The sequence below is a fragment of the Aspergillus vadensis genome, assembly GCF_003184925.1.
Source record: "Aspergillus vadensis CBS 113365 unplaced genomic scaffold BO88scaffold_31, whole genome shotgun sequence".
Classification (NCBI taxonomy): Eukaryota; Fungi; Ascomycota; class Eurotiomycetes; order Eurotiales; family Aspergillaceae; genus Aspergillus; species Aspergillus vadensis.
In genome coordinates this window covers 84,623-103,987 of record NW_020292069.1, presented here as the reverse complement: position 1 = coordinate 103,987, position 19,365 = coordinate 84,623, and the positions used below count along the sequence as shown (strand labels likewise).

At 52.1% G+C, this 19,365-nt stretch overlaps 9 protein-coding genes across 9 annotated transcripts; 3 read left to right on the top strand and 6 right to left on the bottom strand.

Moving 5' to 3' along the window:
• Positions 1–172: 172 nt before the first annotated feature.
• On the bottom strand, positions 173–5,901 carry BO88DRAFT_397471 (plasma membrane calcium-transporting ATPase). The gene is made up of 7 exons (XM_025705281.1): positions 5,477–5,901; positions 5,339–5,422; positions 4,561–5,282; positions 4,447–4,503; positions 1,239–3,711; positions 795–1,177; positions 173–741 (listed from the first exon to the last, which is right to left on the bottom strand). The coding sequence occupies exons 1-7, from the start codon at positions 5,774–5,776 to the stop codon at positions 438–440; spliced, it is 4,323 nt and encodes a 1,440-aa protein (XP_025558094.1). The 5' UTR covers positions 5,777–5,901; the 3' UTR covers positions 173–437.
• A 239-nt stretch (positions 5,902–6,140) lies between these two features.
• BO88DRAFT_374584 (vacuolar calcium ion transporter) lies at positions 6,141–8,036 on the top strand. The gene is made up of 3 exons (XM_025704306.1): positions 6,141–6,830; positions 6,893–7,686; positions 7,746–8,036. Exons 1-3 carry the CDS (start codon positions 6,357–6,359, stop codon positions 7,822–7,824), a joined length of 1,347 nt encoding a protein of 448 aa, XP_025558093.1. The 5' UTR covers positions 6,141–6,356; the 3' UTR covers positions 7,825–8,036.
• Positions 7,832–9,472, bottom strand: BO88DRAFT_180995 (vacuolar calcium ion transporter). Its single transcript, XM_025701739.1, has 3 exons — positions 8,932–9,472; positions 8,066–8,868; positions 7,832–8,009 (listed from the first exon to the last, which is right to left on the bottom strand). The coding sequence occupies exons 1-3, from the start codon at positions 9,301–9,303 to the stop codon at positions 7,973–7,975; spliced, it is 1,212 nt and encodes a 403-aa protein (XP_025558092.1). The 5' UTR covers positions 9,304–9,472; the 3' UTR covers positions 7,832–7,972.
• BO88DRAFT_181058 (uncharacterized protein) lies at positions 9,473–10,287 on the bottom strand. Its single transcript, XM_025701740.1, has 2 exons — positions 9,906–10,287; positions 9,473–9,845 (listed from the first exon to the last, which is right to left on the bottom strand). The coding sequence occupies exons 1-2, from the start codon at positions 10,087–10,089 to the stop codon at positions 9,643–9,645; spliced, it is 387 nt and encodes a 128-aa protein (XP_025558091.1). The 5' UTR covers positions 10,090–10,287; the 3' UTR covers positions 9,473–9,642.
• A 1-nt stretch (position 10,288) lies between these two features.
• Positions 10,289–11,988, top strand: BO88DRAFT_180989 (kinesin light chain 3). Its single transcript, XM_025701738.1, has one exon. The coding sequence runs from the start codon at positions 10,487–10,489 to the stop codon at positions 11,855–11,857; it is 1,371 nt and encodes a 456-aa protein (XP_025558090.1). The 5' UTR covers positions 10,289–10,486; the 3' UTR covers positions 11,858–11,988.
• An 803-nt stretch (positions 11,989–12,791) lies between these two features.
• BO88DRAFT_447048 (short chain dehydrogenase) lies at positions 12,792–14,031 on the top strand (the record flags this gene model as incomplete). Its single annotated transcript, XM_025710328.1, has 2 exons — positions 12,792–12,867; positions 12,918–14,031. 2 exons carry the CDS (start codon positions 12,792–12,794, stop codon positions 13,814–13,816), a joined length of 975 nt encoding a protein of 324 aa, XP_025558089.1. The 3' UTR covers positions 13,817–14,031.
• A 472-nt stretch (positions 14,032–14,503) lies between these two features.
• On the bottom strand, positions 14,504–15,631 carry BO88DRAFT_458125 (purine and uridine phosphorylase; the record flags this gene model as incomplete). Its single annotated transcript, XM_025711026.1, has 1 exon — positions 14,504–15,631. The coding sequence occupies one exon, from the start codon at positions 15,629–15,631 to the stop codon at positions 14,504–14,506; it is 1,128 nt and encodes a 375-aa protein (XP_025558088.1).
• A 673-nt stretch (positions 15,632–16,304) lies between these two features.
• On the bottom strand, positions 16,305–17,672 carry BO88DRAFT_474472 (polysaccharide lyase family 1 protein; the record flags this gene model as incomplete). Its single annotated transcript, XM_025711824.1, has 5 exons — positions 16,305–16,859; positions 16,915–17,011; positions 17,075–17,200; positions 17,263–17,406; positions 17,473–17,672. The coding sequence occupies 5 exons, from the start codon at positions 17,670–17,672 to the stop codon at positions 16,305–16,307; spliced, it is 1,122 nt and encodes a 373-aa protein (XP_025558087.1).
• Positions 17,673–18,348: 676 nt separating this feature from the next.
• BO88DRAFT_419498 (uncharacterized protein) lies at positions 18,349–18,855 on the bottom strand (the record flags this gene model as incomplete). The annotated part of the gene is made up of 1 exon (XM_025708394.1): positions 18,349–18,855. One exon carries the CDS (start codon positions 18,853–18,855, stop codon positions 18,349–18,351), a length of 507 nt encoding a protein of 168 aa, XP_025558086.1.
• Positions 18,856–19,365: the final 510 nt, after the last annotated feature.

The window sequence follows — 19,365 nt, the reverse complement described above, 5'->3', positions numbered from 1 at the left end:
GACTATAGTTTCTGTGTTGTGTTCTTCGTTGAGGTTATTTTTGTTTTGCAACTCGACAACAGTAGTACTAAGATATATGATTTTACTAGGACTATACACAGTGTTGAGGGAAAGGTTGGTCAGTAGTCTTACTTCAAATACCACATATATATATATATATATATATACGTGCATCATGTCCAAATGTCATCAGTTTGCTAATACACGGTTCCAGGATCAGCATGAGTCCCCGCAATCCACTAACCTCATTACTATTCTCATCATACTAGATCCATCAGCGTCGAAGTCCTTAAGCGAGTCCAGAAATTTCTGCACAAATTGACCCCAAAGAAGAGAAGAATAATCCATTCCTTCCAAACCCACCTAGTACTAACGACAAACAGCAAGAAAATCCAATATATACATGTCCTGCAAAGACCCAAAGATAAATAATCACTTTACTCAATTTTCACCCTCAATAACCGCCACAAGGGACCCATAATAAACCCCAGGCCCGCAAATAATCGCTCAACGAGGCTATCCGGGATGAAACGCACTATTACCCCAATAAGAAGAGATAAGACGCCCAGAACGACAGAGTAGGCCCATTGCACGCCGGTGAGACGAGTGATGGAGAATGCGCGCCCGCCTACGAACATGATGATCATTTGTCCGCCGATCATAATAACGTTGACACCGATGAAGAGCCAGTTGCGGTGGATGCCTTCGAAGACATTGATGTTGTTGCCGAGGGCGCGGGTGCTGAGAATAGTTAGCACTGCGTCAACCAGTGCATGTGGAGGAATGGATCTTACTTGTATAGATTGAATATCTGCATCCAAACGTATGTGTTGAATACAGCTGTTTGTAGCTGGGAGTGTTCGTGCGTGGTCGTGTATGAGAATATCCTGTTGCCGGCAAAGTGGAGCACTAATGTCACGGCGAGCTGGTAAATTGACTGCCCGATTATCATCTTCCACATTGGCACTGTTATCAAGGGAGTTGTTCTCTTGTCGGGCGTTCGGTCCAACACTCTGGGAGACGGTGGATCGGTCGCGAGCGCGAGTGCTGCTAGGGTATCCTGAATTAAGTTTACCCACATCAGTTGCACGGCTGTCAGCACTGATGTTTCGCTGGAGCTGGCCACGGAGGTGACAAATGCCAGTCCGACAGAGGTGAAGGTAATGGTGATTTGGAACTAGACCACACAGTCAAATGGTGTCCCGCAGACTAGAGTATCATCCAATCCGACGACTTACCTGCAAGAACTTCTGAACCGCATCGCTAACGGCTCTGCCCCACATGATCGCCTTCACAATGGAGCCAAAGTTATCATCCATTAACACAATCGCTGAAGCCTCGCGAGCAATTTCTGTGCCCGAGTTGCCCATGGAAAATCCAACGTCAGCTGCTTTGAGTGCAGGAGCGTCATTCGTTCCATCTCCAGTGACGGCAACCGTTGCCCCAATCTGCTTCAGTCGACGCACAAGCGTACGTTTATCTTCTGGCTGAGACCGCGCTAGAACTTTGAGACGAGGTGCGATCTCTAGTTGCTCCTCCTCTGACAGGCGCCTGAATTCTTCTCCTTCCATAACAATGTCCTCGTTGTTGGTGACAATCGCGCATTCCTCGGCGATAGATTGCGCTGTTAATAGATTATCTCCAGTGACCATGCGCACCGTCACTCCCGCCCGACGGCAAGTCTCCACGGCGTCATGAGCCCCCTCCCGCAAAGGATCACGGATACCGGCAATTCCAATCAGAGTCAGGTTGTTAAGTATATCTTCGAGGTCGAGTGTGTCGGACTGGATCTCTCCAGCTCGGTTCGGGGGCCACACCTCGAAATCTCGGTAGCACAACGCTATTGCCCTTAGCGACCACTTTGAGTAGGCTCCTACCTTCTGGCGTATAGCTTCCTTGGTACTTGCAGTCAATGCGGTAACGGAATCGCCTTTTGTCGGTTCCACCAGCGTCCTGCTACAACACCCCATCAATACCTCGGGCGCTCCTTTTATATACGCCCTGTACAGCTTATACCCACAAACATCATCCAAGCAGACCACGGTGATCATGCACTTGCGCGTAGCATCGAAAGGTATGAGCTCCACCACTTCATAACCCGATCGTGTCAGTTCTAATGGGCCCAAGCCCATGTTGTCTCGGGCGAAATACAGCAAAGCAGCCTCGGTCTTGGATCCAACAAAGGTGACATTTCCATCCGCTATCGACTCGAACGCCGTGGTGTTGTAAGCAACCGCATTAACAATGAGTGATTTCACATAATTATGCAAGCGAGATTTCAACGCAGCAGTAGTCGGAACATCACGCGAAGGGGCGTCCGTCCGTGGTTCCAGGTCCGAGAACTCTTCGGTGCCAATAATACCTGCGACCACGGTCATCTTATTTTGGGTCAGGGTCCCAGTCTTATCCGAGCAAATGTCGGTAGCATTGCCCATGATCTCACAGGCGCGCAACTGTCGCACTAAGTTGTTGTCCTTCAGCATCCTGGTGGTGGCAAAGGCAAGAGAAAGCGTCACGGTTAATGGAAGTCCTTCAGGCACAGCAATGACAACCACTGTCAGCGCAATGATGAAAACTTCCAAGAAGTCCTGGCCTTTTTCGGTCGCGGACGACGTCGAGTGGCGCAGACCAACCAAGAACTTGATGAACAGGATGACGAACAATACCAGACCGGCAATGCCACCAAATTTAGCGATATATTTCGCTAATACGTTTAGTCGCGACTGCAGCGGAGTGAAGCCAGGGTCTTCTTCGAGACTTAGGAGGATCTTGCCATAACTCGAATGGTTGCCGGTTGCTATTACCAGGAACGAGCCGAGACCTTCTGCAACCTTGGACCCCGAGATCACGAACGGGTCAAGGTATTTAATATCACGGCAATCCGCGATCGCATCTGCGACCTCATCACCAGACTGTTTCAACAGCAAATCTGACTCACCGGTCGCAGCTGATTCATCGCATCGAATGTGGTGGCCGCGAATCAGGATCCCATCGGCCGGTATGACATCTCCTGGCTCCATGTGTACGACATCCCCAACCACCAAATCGTTAATAGGTACCTCCTGTGGCCGACCGGAGCGGATTACCCTCACAAGGCGATCTTGTTTCTTCTTGTTCAACTTTTGGAATTGCAGCTCTTTCTGGAAATCATTGCCTGCGCCCACCAGGACGATAACGATGATAGCAACGATGATGGCTACCCCTTCTACCCATTCGACAGGCGGGTTTGAGCTCGAATGCTTGGTTCCGAATGTTTGATATAGGCCTAGGGCCAGCGAGATAATTGCCGCTCCTGTCAGGAGAAAGAGGACGTGGTCATTGTATGCCGCCCATATCAACTGCAGAATCGTGGGTGACTTGGGAACGGGGAGGTGGTTGCTACCGAAGACTGCGCGTCGGTCTGCAAATTGTTCGGTGCCATGGTGATGGTGGAGGTGGAGATGGCGATGATGGGGTTGGTGGGAAGGTTTGTCGACGGACGAGGTTGTGGCCGATGGTTCATGGTTCCTGACGCTCGACTCGTCCACGCTTAATCCGGTATTTCGATCGGTTCGCAGACCCCTTTCTATTCCGCGGAGGCCACCAAAGGCGTAGAAGGTATCCAGGCTTCTTGACTCGATGAGTCCGCTCAACTGCTCAGCCGAAAACTCAAATGCGCTGGGCTCGCCCCGAACCAGTGGTCCATGGGCGATGACAGGCTTCTCGCTCAGGCTCTGCGATCATGTTAGTCACCGATTGGCTCTATAGTTATAGCTGGCTAGGGTCTGGGGTGGGTCACTAATGCATATGGGATTTGTGATCATGGATTACCTGCCTCCTTCATGACCGTGACAGGGAGTTCATGCTACCGTGGGCGTTTGGCGAATGAATTAGACCAAGCAGATGGTCGTTACTGTCATTGCGCACGGGTCCGACCGGCGGGAAATGAAGAGATTACACGATAAAGACAAGTGCTAGATTCAAGATAGTCAGGAAATAAGGAGTTAAATTGCTTTCCCGGGGCAAAGTGAGGATGAAGGAGATGGACTCAGGGCAGACCAAGGAGTTAGGAGATGGAGAGAGTGAGATCTCTCCAACTAAACTGATTAATGCTGCTTGATTTTCTATTTTGGGGCGGTGCAAAGACACTCCCTAAATCCCTCGTATTGGTTGGTATTGATGATACGGGCCAAAAGGCAGCCGCGTAACCCCCGCCGGTAATCTTCGGCCTCCCCGCTTGGCTGGCCTGTAACTTTTGCCTAATTTACACGGCAGCATCTTTTGCCCGTCGGATTTCCGTCCTTAAGGCATTAGAAGTATCCAACATGTCGAACATAATGATCGCATTGAGAGACGGTGTATTGGTATATGAACTCTATATCAGAATATTGATGGACGTCCCCTGACAAGTCATCTCCCTGTATAGACGGGCTACTCCAATACCATACCTGATGTCAGGGTACTTACTCCCCAGGAACGACAATATCTGGGTGGACATAGAAAGCGATCGCAATGATCAGATAACTATACATAGATTAGAGAAAGGTCTTGCTTCGGAAAGAGAAGCACAGGGAAACTCACGTTCCACACAACAAGACACCTGCGAAGTAATTCGACCGACCCTCCCGAATTAGACAATTCATCACCACCACCGCCAGCGAGAAACAGGCGGTCTCAAATGAGTTGAAGCGCAAGGACATCGGCTGACCCAGAGCCCATCCATACAGTACCAAGAACGGTGTGACGAAGAGTGCGATTTGAAGCGTGCTGCCAACAATCACACCAATGGCCAGATCGACCTTTCCTTCCTTGGCTGCTTTCACGGTAGTCGCAAACTCGCCAGCGTTGCCCACAATCGGCACGACGATCAGGCCTAAGAAAGCCCGGCTCACCCCATAGGCTTCGACAAAGCCATCGACCCCTTCTACGAGGTAGTCGGAACAGACAGTCACTCCCAACGTAGCGGCAATCAGGATGATGCTAGCTGCCAAGGGTCCCAGCTGGCGCTCCTCCTCCTCATCTTCCTCTTCGGTGCTAGTGAAGAGATGAGAGTGACTGCTGAGCTGGAAGTAAAGATAGACAAAATAGAAGAGCAATAGCAAGGCAGCGGTGATATGTGACAGGTGGAGGATATACTCGTCTCCACCAGGCGAGGCATAAAGAGATGTGGAATACAAGGTTGATGGGATTATGAGCGCGGACGAGGATACAATCATCAAGGACGACATGATCCCCGTCACATCGACATTGAAGTGGATTGTCTCCTTATCGTAGCCGCCGGCAAAGAAGCAGCATCCCAGAACCTAGGCGAAGACAGTCAGAACTTTTAGTAGGAGCATAGCAGTAATGCGTGGCATACCAGCAGCGTGCCAGACAGGATCGAGCCAACCATCGAAGACTGCACCATATGGATCTCGCCTTGGCTCACAGCCGTGATTCCAACCTGGATGCTATATTTAGCTAGTACCATATGCGATGGATTAGGGATATGCCTTACGATCATTTCGATGGCATTGCCAAAAGACGCATTGATCAGGCCTCCTACCGTTTGGCCGACGCTTTTGGCCAATTCCTCGGTCGCAAAGGACAACAACGAGGCCAGCGGGAAGATGGCTAGGAAATTCAGGATAAACACGGCGGAGGGGTTCCATTCTTGGGAGCCGGAGAGTATTCCCAAGAATACGAAGATTAACAGCACATTGGTGTAGCTGGAAAGAAAAGTCACCTCGACCGTATGCCGGACGCTTGCGAGGAGAGAGGGTGTACCCGATTCCTGGGCATTCTTGAAGAGGGTCATTATGAAATGGTGGACGAGGAAAGTTCCATAAAGAAGCTGAGCATCTCTCAGAGAAGGTAGGTTGGCTCGGACTTATCTCCTGCCAGCGTCTCCCCGAAGTTGTAAGGCGCGCGGGGCCGTTTGGCGAATACCGTCAGGTACGGTTCGAACAGTGTCAGGTGTGACCGATACGGTTGTTTACACAAAAAGAGCGCACTGGGCGGGCAGGTAGGTGGGGCCAGACGGAAGTCCCCAGCGTCCATTGGGCCAGAATGGAGGTGCCTAGGCGCCATACCCCCTCGGCCAGACGGAGAGGTGGGGGTGGCAGCCAATGGGAAAATGCCACCCAGCCCTGTAAGGCTGAGGGGGCCGCTTGCCCAGGATAGCGCTTGGTTCGGGCTCGGGGAGAACGGTACCGTAACTCCTTACCGCGGATACAGCCAGGTCCCGTAAGCTGGTTAGACGGGTTAAGCTACTAACTTTCAGATCCATCCGATCAGCTGAACCAAAAAGAGCCTCTGAAGCGCCGCCTCTTCCTCAGAAGAAGTAAAAGCCTATTGATCTATCTCAACCCGTGAGTAACATCCCTCTCTCTTTTGAAATGCCTACTGTGAGGCACCGCCACCACTATTCTTCAACCATGGAGGGCCCCTCTGGCATATCGGCAGAATCTGATCCTCCTACGCCGCCTCCCTCTGAGCGCGCATCTTCGCCGACCGCGCCCCTCCACGGGCGCACCAGTCCCTTCCACCTGGCCATTATGAGGATCGGTAGTCACCCCGTCTTGAAAGCTCTTGCTGGATTCGTCCTCCTGGGACTTCTCTCCGGCCTATTGGGATGGCCAAGACAGCTGGTGTTCTGGTTGAACCTGGTCGCCTTGGTGCCGCTGATGGCCATCATCACGATTGCTATCACCGAGCTGTCCCATGCCCTTGGGCCGTTTCTTCACGAAATTCTCAAATCCACCCTGGGTAACTCGGTGGAACTGATGGTAGGCCTTGTCTCAGCGCACATGGGTCAAGGCCGTATCTTCCACTCAGTGGTGGTTGGCAGTATCCTGTGCTATTCTCTCCTGGTAGGCGTTTAGCTTTCTACGTTCCGCAAGTTGGATCAAGTTCGTTGACTATCAGATCATAGGTGCTTGGTGGCTGTTTCCTAATATCTGGCTACGACAAGGAACATCTACACTTCGATCGCACCTTGACTAGCATCATGTCATCGTTGATGATGATGGTATGCATCTCCTTGGTCCTTCCTGGTGTCATGGTCACGTTTCCGTCCTTGGACACCCTCTCCATTAACGCTGTGGTGACCAGCCATGAGGTACAAATGGTTTCGTATGGGATCGCTCTCATCCTGCTGGGTTTATTTGGTGTCTTCCTCCTTTTCCAACTCAAGTCTCATGCTGCATTGTTTCGCATTGCCGAGGGGGCAGCCGAGCCGCACTTGAGCGATGCCAGCAGCGAAAACCGCGCAGACGATGATAGAATGCAAATGAACCATGAACCGGTCATGTTCACACCGCAATCAGCTGGCGTTGCTCTTCTTATCGCAGTAGCCTGCTTGACGGGGTGTGTTGTACACATTGTGAACAGTGTCAATGCTGCGCTAGAGCGGGGAACTGGTACCAGCTTCCCCATTTTGGTCTGGGTGCCGCTGGTGGGGAACGTGTCCAAGTATCTGACCATTGTGGTCATCTCGCGCCAGGGCCATGTGGAGGTGGCCGTCCGAAACATCTTGAACAGCGTTCTGCGCCTCACCCTGTTGGTCACGCCAACTCTGGTCCTCATGGGCTGGTCCCTGGGTCAATCGGTGACTCTGCAGATGGATAATTTCGAGGCGACCATGCTGTTCCTCGCCGCCATGGTCATGAGCCACGTGATTCACGAAGGCCGGGCAAACTATTTTGACGGCCTCATGCTCTGTGGAACGTGAGTATATCCTACACATACAACGACCATATTCATACCATTTTTTAACGAAACCATAGGTACATCATCACGGGAGTGGCATTTTATGTGTGTCCCAGCGTGAGCACCATCAAGGATGTCGCGGTCGTAAACACATGATATTGAGTCCTAGTATTCATTATCAACGTGGTATATGTATGTGTATAGTATATATAACTCTGGCCCATATGTCTGAAAGCCCGTGCTCCAAGATAAAACAGCAAATCCAACTACGCAGATGATAAGATTATGATGTTAAGGCAGTCGTCTACCGAACGTAGAAAGCAAGCGTCAAAATCGCATACCTGTCATCACTGTTAGTATATGAAAAACAACGCAAGATTTTACCGGAAGAACGTACATGGCGACCAACATGCTCCCATGAATGTAGGTATACTTCCCATCCTGGAGGATGCAATTGACCAGCAGCACGGAGAAGAAGAGAACCACGGTGTGGAAGGTTTCGAAATATAGCGTCATCGGTGTACCTATGACCCAACCGAGCATGACTAGGAAGGGGATGGCAAACAATCCAATCTGTAGGATACTGCTCACGATCATACTGATGGCGAAGTTGACATCGCCGCCACCACCACAGGCAGTAATGACCACTGCCCCTTCACAACTGTTGCTGATTATGGGAATGAGAATGGTCGCAATGAACGTCTTCGAGATGTTTAGGGTTGCAGCGGTTGCGGGGATGCTGTCCATGATGTTCTTCGTGCAGACAACTATGGCTAGCGAAGACAGAACCAGACTTGTCGTGAGCCAGTTCATGCTGCGCTGAGACTCCCGCGACGAGTTGCTCTCGGTCTCCCCTTGGAGGAAGAGATGGCTATGGGTACCGAGCTGGAAATATAGATACCCACCATAGAGCGCCAATAGAACGGCAGATGTGCCACGTGAAAACGCTACGATCTGGTCCCCAAGGTCGAAAGGGAAAGTGGAATACAGAACTGAAGGCAGAATCAGTCCGACCGAGGTGACGACCATCAATGAGGCGAGCGCGCCGGTGACAGGTTTGTTGAAATGGAGGATGTAGGTGTTGTATGAGGCGGCGACGAGACAGCAACCAAGAATGAGAAGGAGATCGGACAGAATGCTCCCGATCATGACAGACTGCGCAAAGTATATTTCGCCACGAATGAGGGCCAAGATGCCGGTCTAGGAAAATTATAGTCATGAGATTAGATCCCATCGCTAGCGTCCAGAGGTTTTGAGACTTACCGACAGCTCGACACAGTTACCAAAGGTTGCATTGATCAAGCCCCCCATGAGCTGGCCTAGGGAGTCTGACAGCTCATCGGAGCAATCTGAAACTATGACGGAGAGGGGAATCACGGCGAGGAAGTTGTAGGTGGACACCAGGACGGGGTTCCAGTGTAGCGCGTCCGCCACAAGACCTAGAGGCAGAAAGCATAGTAACGGTTTGGAGCCAGATTTGGCGACGGCGGCAGATATCCTCTGCCGGAGGGTACGATGGCGGATGGGAGAGGAGGAAATGACGGGCGAGTCCGGCTCGGGCTCCGACTGCATGACCGGATCGTACTGGTGGGAGTCTTTCGGCAAGGGGGAATCATTGAACTCTGGCCGAGACATGGTGACAGGTGGGACGAAGAGGGAGGGGCGAGACCACCAGGGACGAAGAAGAGCAATGAGGGTGACAGCTGACGGCGCAAAGTGGCAGGCGGGCTTCCGTCGACGAGAGTTGACCAATTTTAAATCCCGACGATCATGGCTCCAGTCCGACGGTGACGGAGAAGATGACGTGGGTTAAGGGGGGAATGGATGTCGCAGAGCAGGGAAGAGATGGCGAGGCCCCGTGAGAGCGGTGGGCAGTGAAACGGAAGAGAAAGAGGGAAAGAGAGAGAAAAAGACAGAGACACAGAGAGAGGAGAGAAGGGGAGAGGCTGAGATGAGTGGAAATCCGGATCAGCATCAGACAGAACCTGAAGCTGAACCGACGGGAACAATACCGTATGAGACGGTATGGGAGGTGTTCGAGACGGTATGGTAATCGCGGCTGTCATTTTCCGTGACTTTTCTATTTCTGGCCCGACAGGGCTGAAAAGGGAAAAGAAGCCCTTCCCAGTTCCCAAGCCATCGCGTCCAACTGGTGCAATCTCCACTGAATTTGATTGCCAGTCCACTGCTTCCAACGGGGCCCTTTGGAAAACTACCAATCAAAGAATGAGCCTGACTGATAACCGGAAACCTCGGGGCAAGTAATTGGAACGCAACAACACCCCCCTCTCCCCCGACACGCACGAAAGAACTGACTCGGAGAAAGAGGATGGGATCCTCCAGCCTTTCCAACGCCCTAGCGGCTTGGCGGCAGCAATTGAATCTGGTCATGCTTTGACTTTGAGACTCTCCATCCTGCATCTGCTTGTCCGCTCGTCGTCATCCCGTCATCTCCCTGAACTTGCCCGCAAGTCTCTCCCTATCTGTCAGTTCCCGTGAGCGGCTCTTGATGCGCTTCAGCTTGTCACCGCTTCGCTCCCTCCATTCGCGTCTATCGTCCGAGCGTCTTCGCGACTGCCAAAACCTCTCCCCTCTTCCCTTCTCCTCTTTTGAACACGATCGTTGGCCGTTATCTCCTCACACCTCGGATTATTAATTAATCGCAGCCCGTCGGTTTTAAGTTCCTCCTTTCCACCTTTCCACACCCGTCCACCCGGCGATCGAAGAACTATCCATCCCCCAGCATCCCCACGCATTGTTACTGGAGCTCCTGTCAAGGTTTTGGGGGATCCGCGGAAAGTCCGCTCTCCGCACATCGATGGATGTTTCGCTTTCCCCTTCGTATCTGAGGGCGTTCAGGGCGCTGTCGAAACGGTATCGGAAGCAAGGACATGCTGATGCAGCTGCCGAGCTAGAGACGGTGGTGGAGCAGGTCTCCAGTGAGAATAGGAATGACCCCGGCGTCGCGCTGAAGCGCTTTGGGGCGCTAGTCCTGAATTTCCTTGAACGGGGTCAGTGGAACTCTGCCGTAGATGTCGGAACGATTGTGGTCGATGCCCGACGGGCGCAGCTAGGCCCCAACGACCCCATCACCATGGCCGCCGTCCACAATCTGGTTTCCGGGTATTGTGGTCAGGGCCGTTGGGCAGAAGCGATCGATCTGGGTCTCCAGGTCACAGAGGCACGTCGCAAGGTCTTGGGAGAGGACCACCCCCACACGATGGCCTCCATGTCCAACTTGGCTACCGCATATCGCAGGGAGGGGCATTGGCGACAATCTGAGGCACTGGAAGTTCGTCTGCTGCAGATCAAGACCCGGCGATTCGGCCAGGATAACCAGTCCACCCTCACGTCCATGGGCAATCTGGCCAACACCTACACTCACATGGGGCGATATGATGACGCGGAACGACTGGAGAAGAGGGTGGTGGAACAATGTACACTTGCGATGGGTGAGCACCATGGGTCGACCTTGATGTGGAAGTCCAACCTAGCAGCCACTTATCGCGAGCAGGGTAAATTGGAGGAGGCGTTGAAGTTGGAGTCGGAAGTGATGGACATCCGTATCAAGCGACTCGGGACCCAGCACCCCTTGACGCTGACATCCATGGCGAACCTTGCCACGATGTACCGGGACCAGGGGCGGTTGGAGGAGGCAGAACATCTGGAGACGCAGGTCGTAGAGATAAGCAAGATCAAACTAGGCGAGCAGCATCCGCAGACTCTGATGTCGATGATCAACTTGGCGTCCACCTACCGGGGGCAGGAACGGATGGAGGAGGCCGCCAGTCTTGGGGCACGAGCGGTGGCTGTGATGAAGTCACGCCTGGGTGAGCAGAATCCATTAACCCTGACTGCCATGGCGGATCTCGCCTTGACGTACCAGGGTCAAGGAAAGACAGGTAGCGCCGAAGCGTTGACCGCGCAGGCGCTGCGTCTGATGCAGAAGAATCTCGGAGCACTCCATCCCCACACGTTGACGACCATGGCCAACCTGGGGGCCATCTACCAGTCCCAAGGCCGGTGGGACGAGGCCGAGACGCTCGTGGAGCAAGCCGTTCGTGGCCGGGAGAAGGTGCTAGGGAAAACACACCCAGACACGCAAGCGTCAATGGAGGATCTGCTGCGCGTGTATCGAGTGTTGGCGGCGGATCGCACGACGGGGATACACATGCGGCATTCCCAGTAAAGATGTGCGATCAGTCAGGCGTTGGGAGTGTCATGACAGTGATTTCTTTTTCTTCTCCGTGGTCTGCTATCTTGGTCAATGAGTACATGATGATAATGATGATCATTGGGAAGGAGTTTGGGACTGGATCCGTGAATCACCAGAGACACATATCAGTCAGCATTTTGAGTATTTACTTGCTACTTACTTACTTAGTACATCGGATGATCACGTTGACGTGCATTGAACCACCCAGGGTCTTTCTGAGTATGATTTCATATGTCAAAGATGAAGAAGGGCTATATTCCAGATACAAGATGGGGAAGTCTCCCTCGCTTTATGAAGGGGTGGGAAAAAGCATGACTGGGGAGTGTGGCTGAGTCTCTTTTTAAGCAACAGCACTGCCCCCTTGCCAAGACTCCCACTGCTTCTTCATCCTCTTGTCTCTCCAGTGCAATCCCAAACATTCACACATTCAATTCATCCCAATTCCCCTGATCCAGCCCTCATAATGGCCGATCGTCTGCATTCTAAAGCCATCAAGCTTCTCACCCGGCTGTCATGAGATCACTGCCTGACAGATCGGTGGATCGCGACCGGTCGGATTCTCCTGCATGCCAACCCGCCGCACCCATCCATAGTTCCTTGGAACGGTCCACCCAATGGGTCCCTGTCTGCTTGTTTCTCACGACTTGCTCTCAGCGACTCAACGACTTGAATTAACCGCGGAAACTGGTCCGAGATGGTCGGATCAAGCCCGATCGTCTCCAGCATGTTGTGATTTGCTCGTTCCCCGCACGCTGGCAACATATCTCGCATCACACACGGCAACCCCCCTCCCCGCTCCCATGGGCACTCAGAGGAAAATAGCTATTTAGTCCCCAGCTTCGACTGGAACTGAGGGATAGTCAAGCAACTCGGGGAATTCTGCGCTGTTACAGCTGTAGTCGGAACAATGACAGCCTCTACGGAAGATATCATACCCTTCTCGGTGGAAGGGAAGACGGCCATCGTCACGGGCGCTGGCTCGGGTTGGTTTCCACTTCATCCTTTTGCCGGAACACTCTTCTGATGGTGACAGGGATCAATCTATCATTCGCATCCCTTCTGCTATCCAGGAATTGCAATGTTGTGGTAGCCGACATCGCTCTGCGACCGGAAGCAGAGCAACTCATCGCCAAGTATGAGGCCGCCGACTCCTCCCCGCGAGCAGTTTTCATTCGTACAGACGTCACCTCTTGGGCCGACTTGAAACGCATGTTCGACTTGACCTTGTCCTTATTTGAAGAGTTTCATATCCTCTGCCCTGGTGCGGGTGTCTACGAGCCCCCGTGGTCGAATTTCTGGCAGCCACCCGGATCCGCAGTAAGCAAAGATAAAGAGGACAGCGACCGATACGCGCTCCTGGACATCAACGTCACGCATCCCATCCGAACTACCCAACTGGCCTTGTCGCACTGGCTGCATCCCACAAGCCCCAACGTAGCTCCCGTCTCCCCGCAGAATCCCCGACGCGTTATTCACATCTCCTCCGTGGCAGGTCAACTGCCAAACGTTGTGTGTCCCATGTATGGCGCTTCAAAGGCCGCCATTACCGGCTTTGTGCGGTGTTTGGCCCCCCTCGAGCAGGCAATCGGCGTTCGTGTGAATGCAGTGGCCCCCGGTCTTATACGTACCCCACTGTGGGTCGAGAACCAGGAAAAAATGATGCTTATCGACGAGGAGAAAGACGGATGGGCAACGCCTGAAGAAGTCGCATCCGCCATGCTAAGATGTGTGGAAGATAACGATGTTGGGGGAGGAACGATTTTAGAAGTTGTTCGCAACTCAACGCGACGCGTTGAGATTCTGAATGACCCAGGTCCTGCTAGGGTGGCTGGAGATGCCTCCATTCCGAGCAAGAACCAACAGGGGGTGGACCAACTCCTCGAATCCCTGAAGCAAAAGGATATTTGGGCTCCGCAACGGCGGTCGACGTAGTGTGCATGTTGCTATCTTCGCCTTAATCGAGTATACATACATATGTAGGGAGGCATAAGAAATTGTGGAGCCATTAAGTGAAAACGCCCCCAGTTGGAAATAATTATGGGTTATTATGACGATACGATAGTTAGAATCTATCACCAAATTTCTTGCCCTGGATGCCATGATGTCTGTGAAATATCTACTTAACATGCTCTGTCATATTATCCAAGCCAGAGATACTGTCGATCTCTACAGCGTCGTTGTCCCGAGATGGGACGAGCATCGACCTTATTAGTGATCCCGGTGTAGACGCTCGATAGGCATGAAGCAGGGATTTCAGCATCGGTATCACGATACAGTTGGTGTTGCTGGACTCTCCACAATGTGTAGGGATGGGCTGGAGTGTAAGATTTGCCCTGTCTATGGCACGACTCGCCCGCATTCAGGAGCATGAAGGGCATGTCGTAATATAAATTTAAGAAATATAATATATGATCGATCATATTGCACTGACGAAGCTTCTTCCTGTTGTCACTGAAATACAACTTACAATGTGTTGCGTACACTAATGCAAATATGTAGGTGGAGTATCTGATACTTCACTCCCTCGCAAATCATTGATCTATCAACCTCCTTCGCCTGATCAGGTACTCAACAAAACATGTCATTATAATCACTGACAAACTCTGACAGACACGATCATCAATCATATACCCACCGCCCCATTCTGCCATTATCATAGACCCCATCGCTAAAAAGCTTGCTCCCTGCTATCAAATCACCAGCGACCGGCCCATGAATCAACTTTCCCATGGTAGACGTTCGAATAGCGGGAGCTTGTTGTCTCGGTGCAAACGACGCCACTTTTACATTATCTTTCGCAGGCTTCTTCAAGGGAGGAATCAGGGAAAGCAACTCCTTCGCATACGCAGCGGCTGTAGCGGCAGCATAAGGCTGCCATTTCACGTTACTATGTGAATCTGCATAGTCACTGATGCCACAGACAGCCAGACAAGGGATCTCGTTCATCAGAGTCGCTGCTTCGGTCTCAACGCATAGAATATCGAAGTCGTCTCTCAGGATCTCTCTTCTCACACTGTTTCTGAGAAGGGTTTTCGACGACCCAATCGTTCCGTGGTGAATCACTGGAATCGAGTCATCCCGTGGTACACGTTCAATGACCTGGTTCATATCGCAGTGCCCACAATGTTTGCCATCGCCATGATCGTATTCAGTCCGGAACAGCAGGTCGTTTTCACCTCCCTGATGAACATAAGTTTTCTTCATCTTCGGATACCTCGCGAGCATTTCGTCAATGAAGACCGGAATACGAGTATCAACGCGCATATGGAGAGCGTCTAATCTTTGCACTGTAGACAGAAGAATATCCGGCGGTCTCTGCTGTATCCCCGTTCGCTCGAATCGACCATGAGCATGAGACTTGCCGCGATCAAGTTGCACTACGCCTCCGAATGTTTCAGTCGGCTTGCTGACCACCACATCGCCAAGGCGAATATCTCTATCGTTGGCATGGTCTGGGATCCCGCCTCCAGTCTCGGTCAATAGGCTAAATCGGAGAGATCGGAAGTCGTTGTTGAGTTGTGTTGCGACAGATGCGCCTTGATTGTTGCGCCTTTCTGGAAGTACTGCCACTACTATATTGTGTGCGCCTATGCGGCCATAGGTATAGCTGTTTTTGTCGATGGTGGAAAGAAGGGCTGGGTGGATTTCGTCCATCATTCCCTCGACAGCAGCTAGCTCGATGCCCGTTGGGCAGATGAAGGCGATGTTATAATCGTCATGAGTGAGATTGGGAGGTGGCGGATTCATGATGTGGTGGAATGGCATAGGCCCATATCATTAATTTTTTGACGTGAGTCATGTAGGATGAGTCAGGGGGGTTGTCTTGGGCTTCCAGCATCGTCGAAGTGTATGAGCTAGTTACCCCTCAAGAGGTTATATGGCCTGGCTGTAGCGCCAAACATCCCCGCTAGCTCGATGTACGGTGATAGCGAGCAGAAAAGGAACTACTAGCTACGACAAGACTCATCTCATAAACCTTACGGGAGGGACATGAAGAGTGTGTTGTCAATCATGTGTATATTAATCCCACCATTACCTCAGACTACTCATTGTGAACGTCTCGTCATGCCCATTGTTGCCTTGGGAAAAAACATACTTCGGCCTCAGGCAGTAATTTCGCTCCACAACGTTGAGGCCTAAGGCAGGAATTGCTAATGGCCTAGAACATTGAAGATCTAAGAGCAGTCATGATACTATGTTAGGGGCGGACTTTTGCATCGAAAACTACTCAGTCACAATCGAATGGAGCATTACTATGGATCAAGTCCATCTTAGAATTATTGATTAGGCTAAGATAGAATCTATGCTAACACACATTTCCGCTGTACAACAGCAGGAACAACTCGTCTAGTCTGATATCATCAAACTCGACAACATCACCGAAGCAATCTGCAGTAAAGGTCCGACGGAGCGAGACCGCTTACAGGTTACCCTGACCAGCGCTGGAGGCGGGGCTGGTGCTGGCAGCATCAGCAGAGGGGAGGGTGTCGCTGCTGAGGTTGGAGAGGACGGTGGTGGAGGTGCCGGTGAGGTCACCGCCGTTGACGTTGGCAACGCAGGAGCGGCCAATGTAGGACTCGCAGGTGGAGGAGGCGCTGTCAGAGGAGAAGAGAGCACCCTCGAAGGTGTCGGTCTCGAGGACGGTGTCGACGTTGGAGAAGTAGTTACCCTCAGCGAGGACGTAGCCACCAGAGCCGATCTCGAAAGCGTGGCCCGAGTTGTTCTCCCAGTAGTTGTTGAGGATGTGGAGGTAGGTGTTGTCCTGGACCTTGGGGGCACGGCCGGAAGTCTTGTACAGGTAGTTGCCCTTGAAGGTGACCTTGTCGCTAGCGCCGTCGAGGTACACGTTCCAGTAGTGGTGACCGTCGCAAGTAGCAGAGTAGTCAGACTCGCCGTCGATGTAGTTGTTGGTGATGGAGACACGGTTGTCGGCCTCGGTACCGAGGACGTAGTGCTGGCGACCGATGCGGGCAGTCTGAAGCATTCGTTAGTTTTCATAAGGAGGAAGTTCTGGACGGGATGAGACATACAGTAACGTGGTCGATCCAGACCAAGTCAGCGTCGTCGAGAGTGATGGCGTCACCACCCCAGACGTACTCGGGGTTGATGTCGGTGACAGCAATGTTCCTGTGGGGTTCCCATGGTTAGTTTGCGATGCGACAAATCGATATATTCCTGGACAATGCGTACTGGATGATGATGTTGGAGACACCGCTGACCATGCGGAGACCACGGCCCTTGATGACACCGCTAGTACCCTCACCGATCAGGGACTTGTTGGAGTTGACGGTGATACCGAGTTCACCAGCAGTGTAGCTATCCTTCTGTTAACATCTTCTCTTCCCTCATGGTCGAATAGAACTCGAAGAGCAACTTACTAGGTAACAGTGGTGGTGGGAGCATCGGGCTCGTAGTTGGTGCACCAGTCGTCCTTGTTGATCGCCAGCTGGCAGCCGGAGGCAGTACCCCAGGGAGCACAGCCGGTGGTGGTGGTGGTACCCTCGGTGTCAGTGAAGTCGAAACTAGCAAATGCGTACACTGGTCAGCCGGGGATCGATTCGTTCTCTGCTGTGGATAGGGAAACTCACGTCTTGGTCAGGACAATGACACGGGCCTCGTCGTCACCGAGGTAAGAGACCAGCTCATCGGTGGTGGTAGGGTAGACGGCAGTGGCATCACCACCACCAGTGGCGGAGGAAGCGAAACCCTCGGGAGTGCCGGAGACACCGACAGCAGCGGCGCGGGCAGCGAGGGCGGCAATAGCCGTAAGAGCAGCAGCGTACTTCATCCTGGAAGTTTTGCAAGTAGAAAGAGTGACAAAGAGTTAGAACAATTGAGAACAAAAGAGAGAATAAGAGAAAGAATGACAAAGCTGTGTGTGTTGAGCCAGAGAGGAAAGGATCTGAGACGGTCGACGGGCTCGTCCCTTATATAGAGCACTGTTGGTCCTTCGATGCCATGGCTCATGGAAGTTTGGAACACTTCTCCTGATGGAGATTTACGGAGCCAGTGGGTATACCGGAGACTCCCTCTGTGACTCCAGCGCAATCTCGACCAATATCGGCGTTATGACGGTGGATGGGGTGTGGGCCATTGGGTCGACAGGGAAGGAGAATAAACATCTGGGTCCCGGCGACGGCAATGTTGTGAGGCCACCGCCGATCACCTCACTGCCCTGGTCTGCTCGAGAGAGCTGGTGGATGATTTGGGAATGCGATCGTCAGCGTTGAGGGGATCCTGTGAAACGACTCCACTGGGAACGTCCAGTGAGCTGTCCGAGCGGCACGGAGGAAGCCCAGAGAAGAAGTGGAGCCGCGACTGCTTAATTAGATATGGTTTCGAGTAGATAGCGGAGTGTCCATCAGTTTCACGCCCAGCTCGATGTGGAGACTAATTAAGTCCGATTGCATCGAACTTTGTTCCCATGGCTGACTCCCCTGATGCACTTTGTAGGAATTAGACTACTAGTTCATCGTGGCGGGGGAGTGACAGGGGACGGACCTCTCCTGTTGGGACTTGACCGGGACAGTATGACGCGGCTCAACCAGCAATCCACTGATTAGCGTGTTGTCTCTTTCAGCCTCGTATTCTGTTTCGTCGCGACTTTGGAGGAGGTCCAACCTGATACGGACGCGGTCTGAGAGACACATGGGGACCCGTTCGCCCGGACGTTGCAGAAACGGTAGAGTGTTGAGTGGGTGTTCGACCTCTGAACCGGCCGGTGTGATGGTGCTATGCTCAGTGTAGCTATGTTCGGGATGATCGCGATGTTCTACGGTCCTCTCTTGTTGTTTCCCACCTTGGTATCTCCTCCACTGCTGCGACGGGCTCCTCCGAGTAGCCCTAAGCCCTTGCACTAACACGCGGCATTCAGGGCAGGTGCAGTGGTGATTGGTCCGCCGAGCGGGACATGGGGCGCCAAGGCCGCCAAGACGGCAGATCATTGCTTTTCCCGCATCCAACTTTCCCATTTATCTTTTTTCCCCCAATCAGACATTTCCCCGCCCGTGACTTTTTTGATGTTTTTGCTCGGTTTGCTCGGAAATCCCACCGGCTCTTGTCCGACAACCGGTTAATTTTGGTTTTAATTCTTGTTTGATTAATGATTGATTAATTCCAATTCACGATGATGATGTCGATATTGACTTATGCTGAGAAATCACAGATGATGAATCTCCTCTGCTGACCGGGCCGAGTCGCCGGCCAAACAAACAGGAACAACAAAACATTCGGCATGGCAAGTCCACAACGGGATTGTCTCTCTGCCACAACCTCCCGGATCCGACGGTCACACCCGAAATTTTACCTCCTTAATCTATCATATAATCTATGCTTATTCCTAGTCTAGTTTAACATCCACCAGCATGGTTAATTAATGTCTCCTCCACTAACATCCTCCGCCTTCCAATAAACGTGGACATCGTTTGCGTGATTATCCCAAGACCGAATGAATCATGGGAACGCATTGAGGTAATATCTCC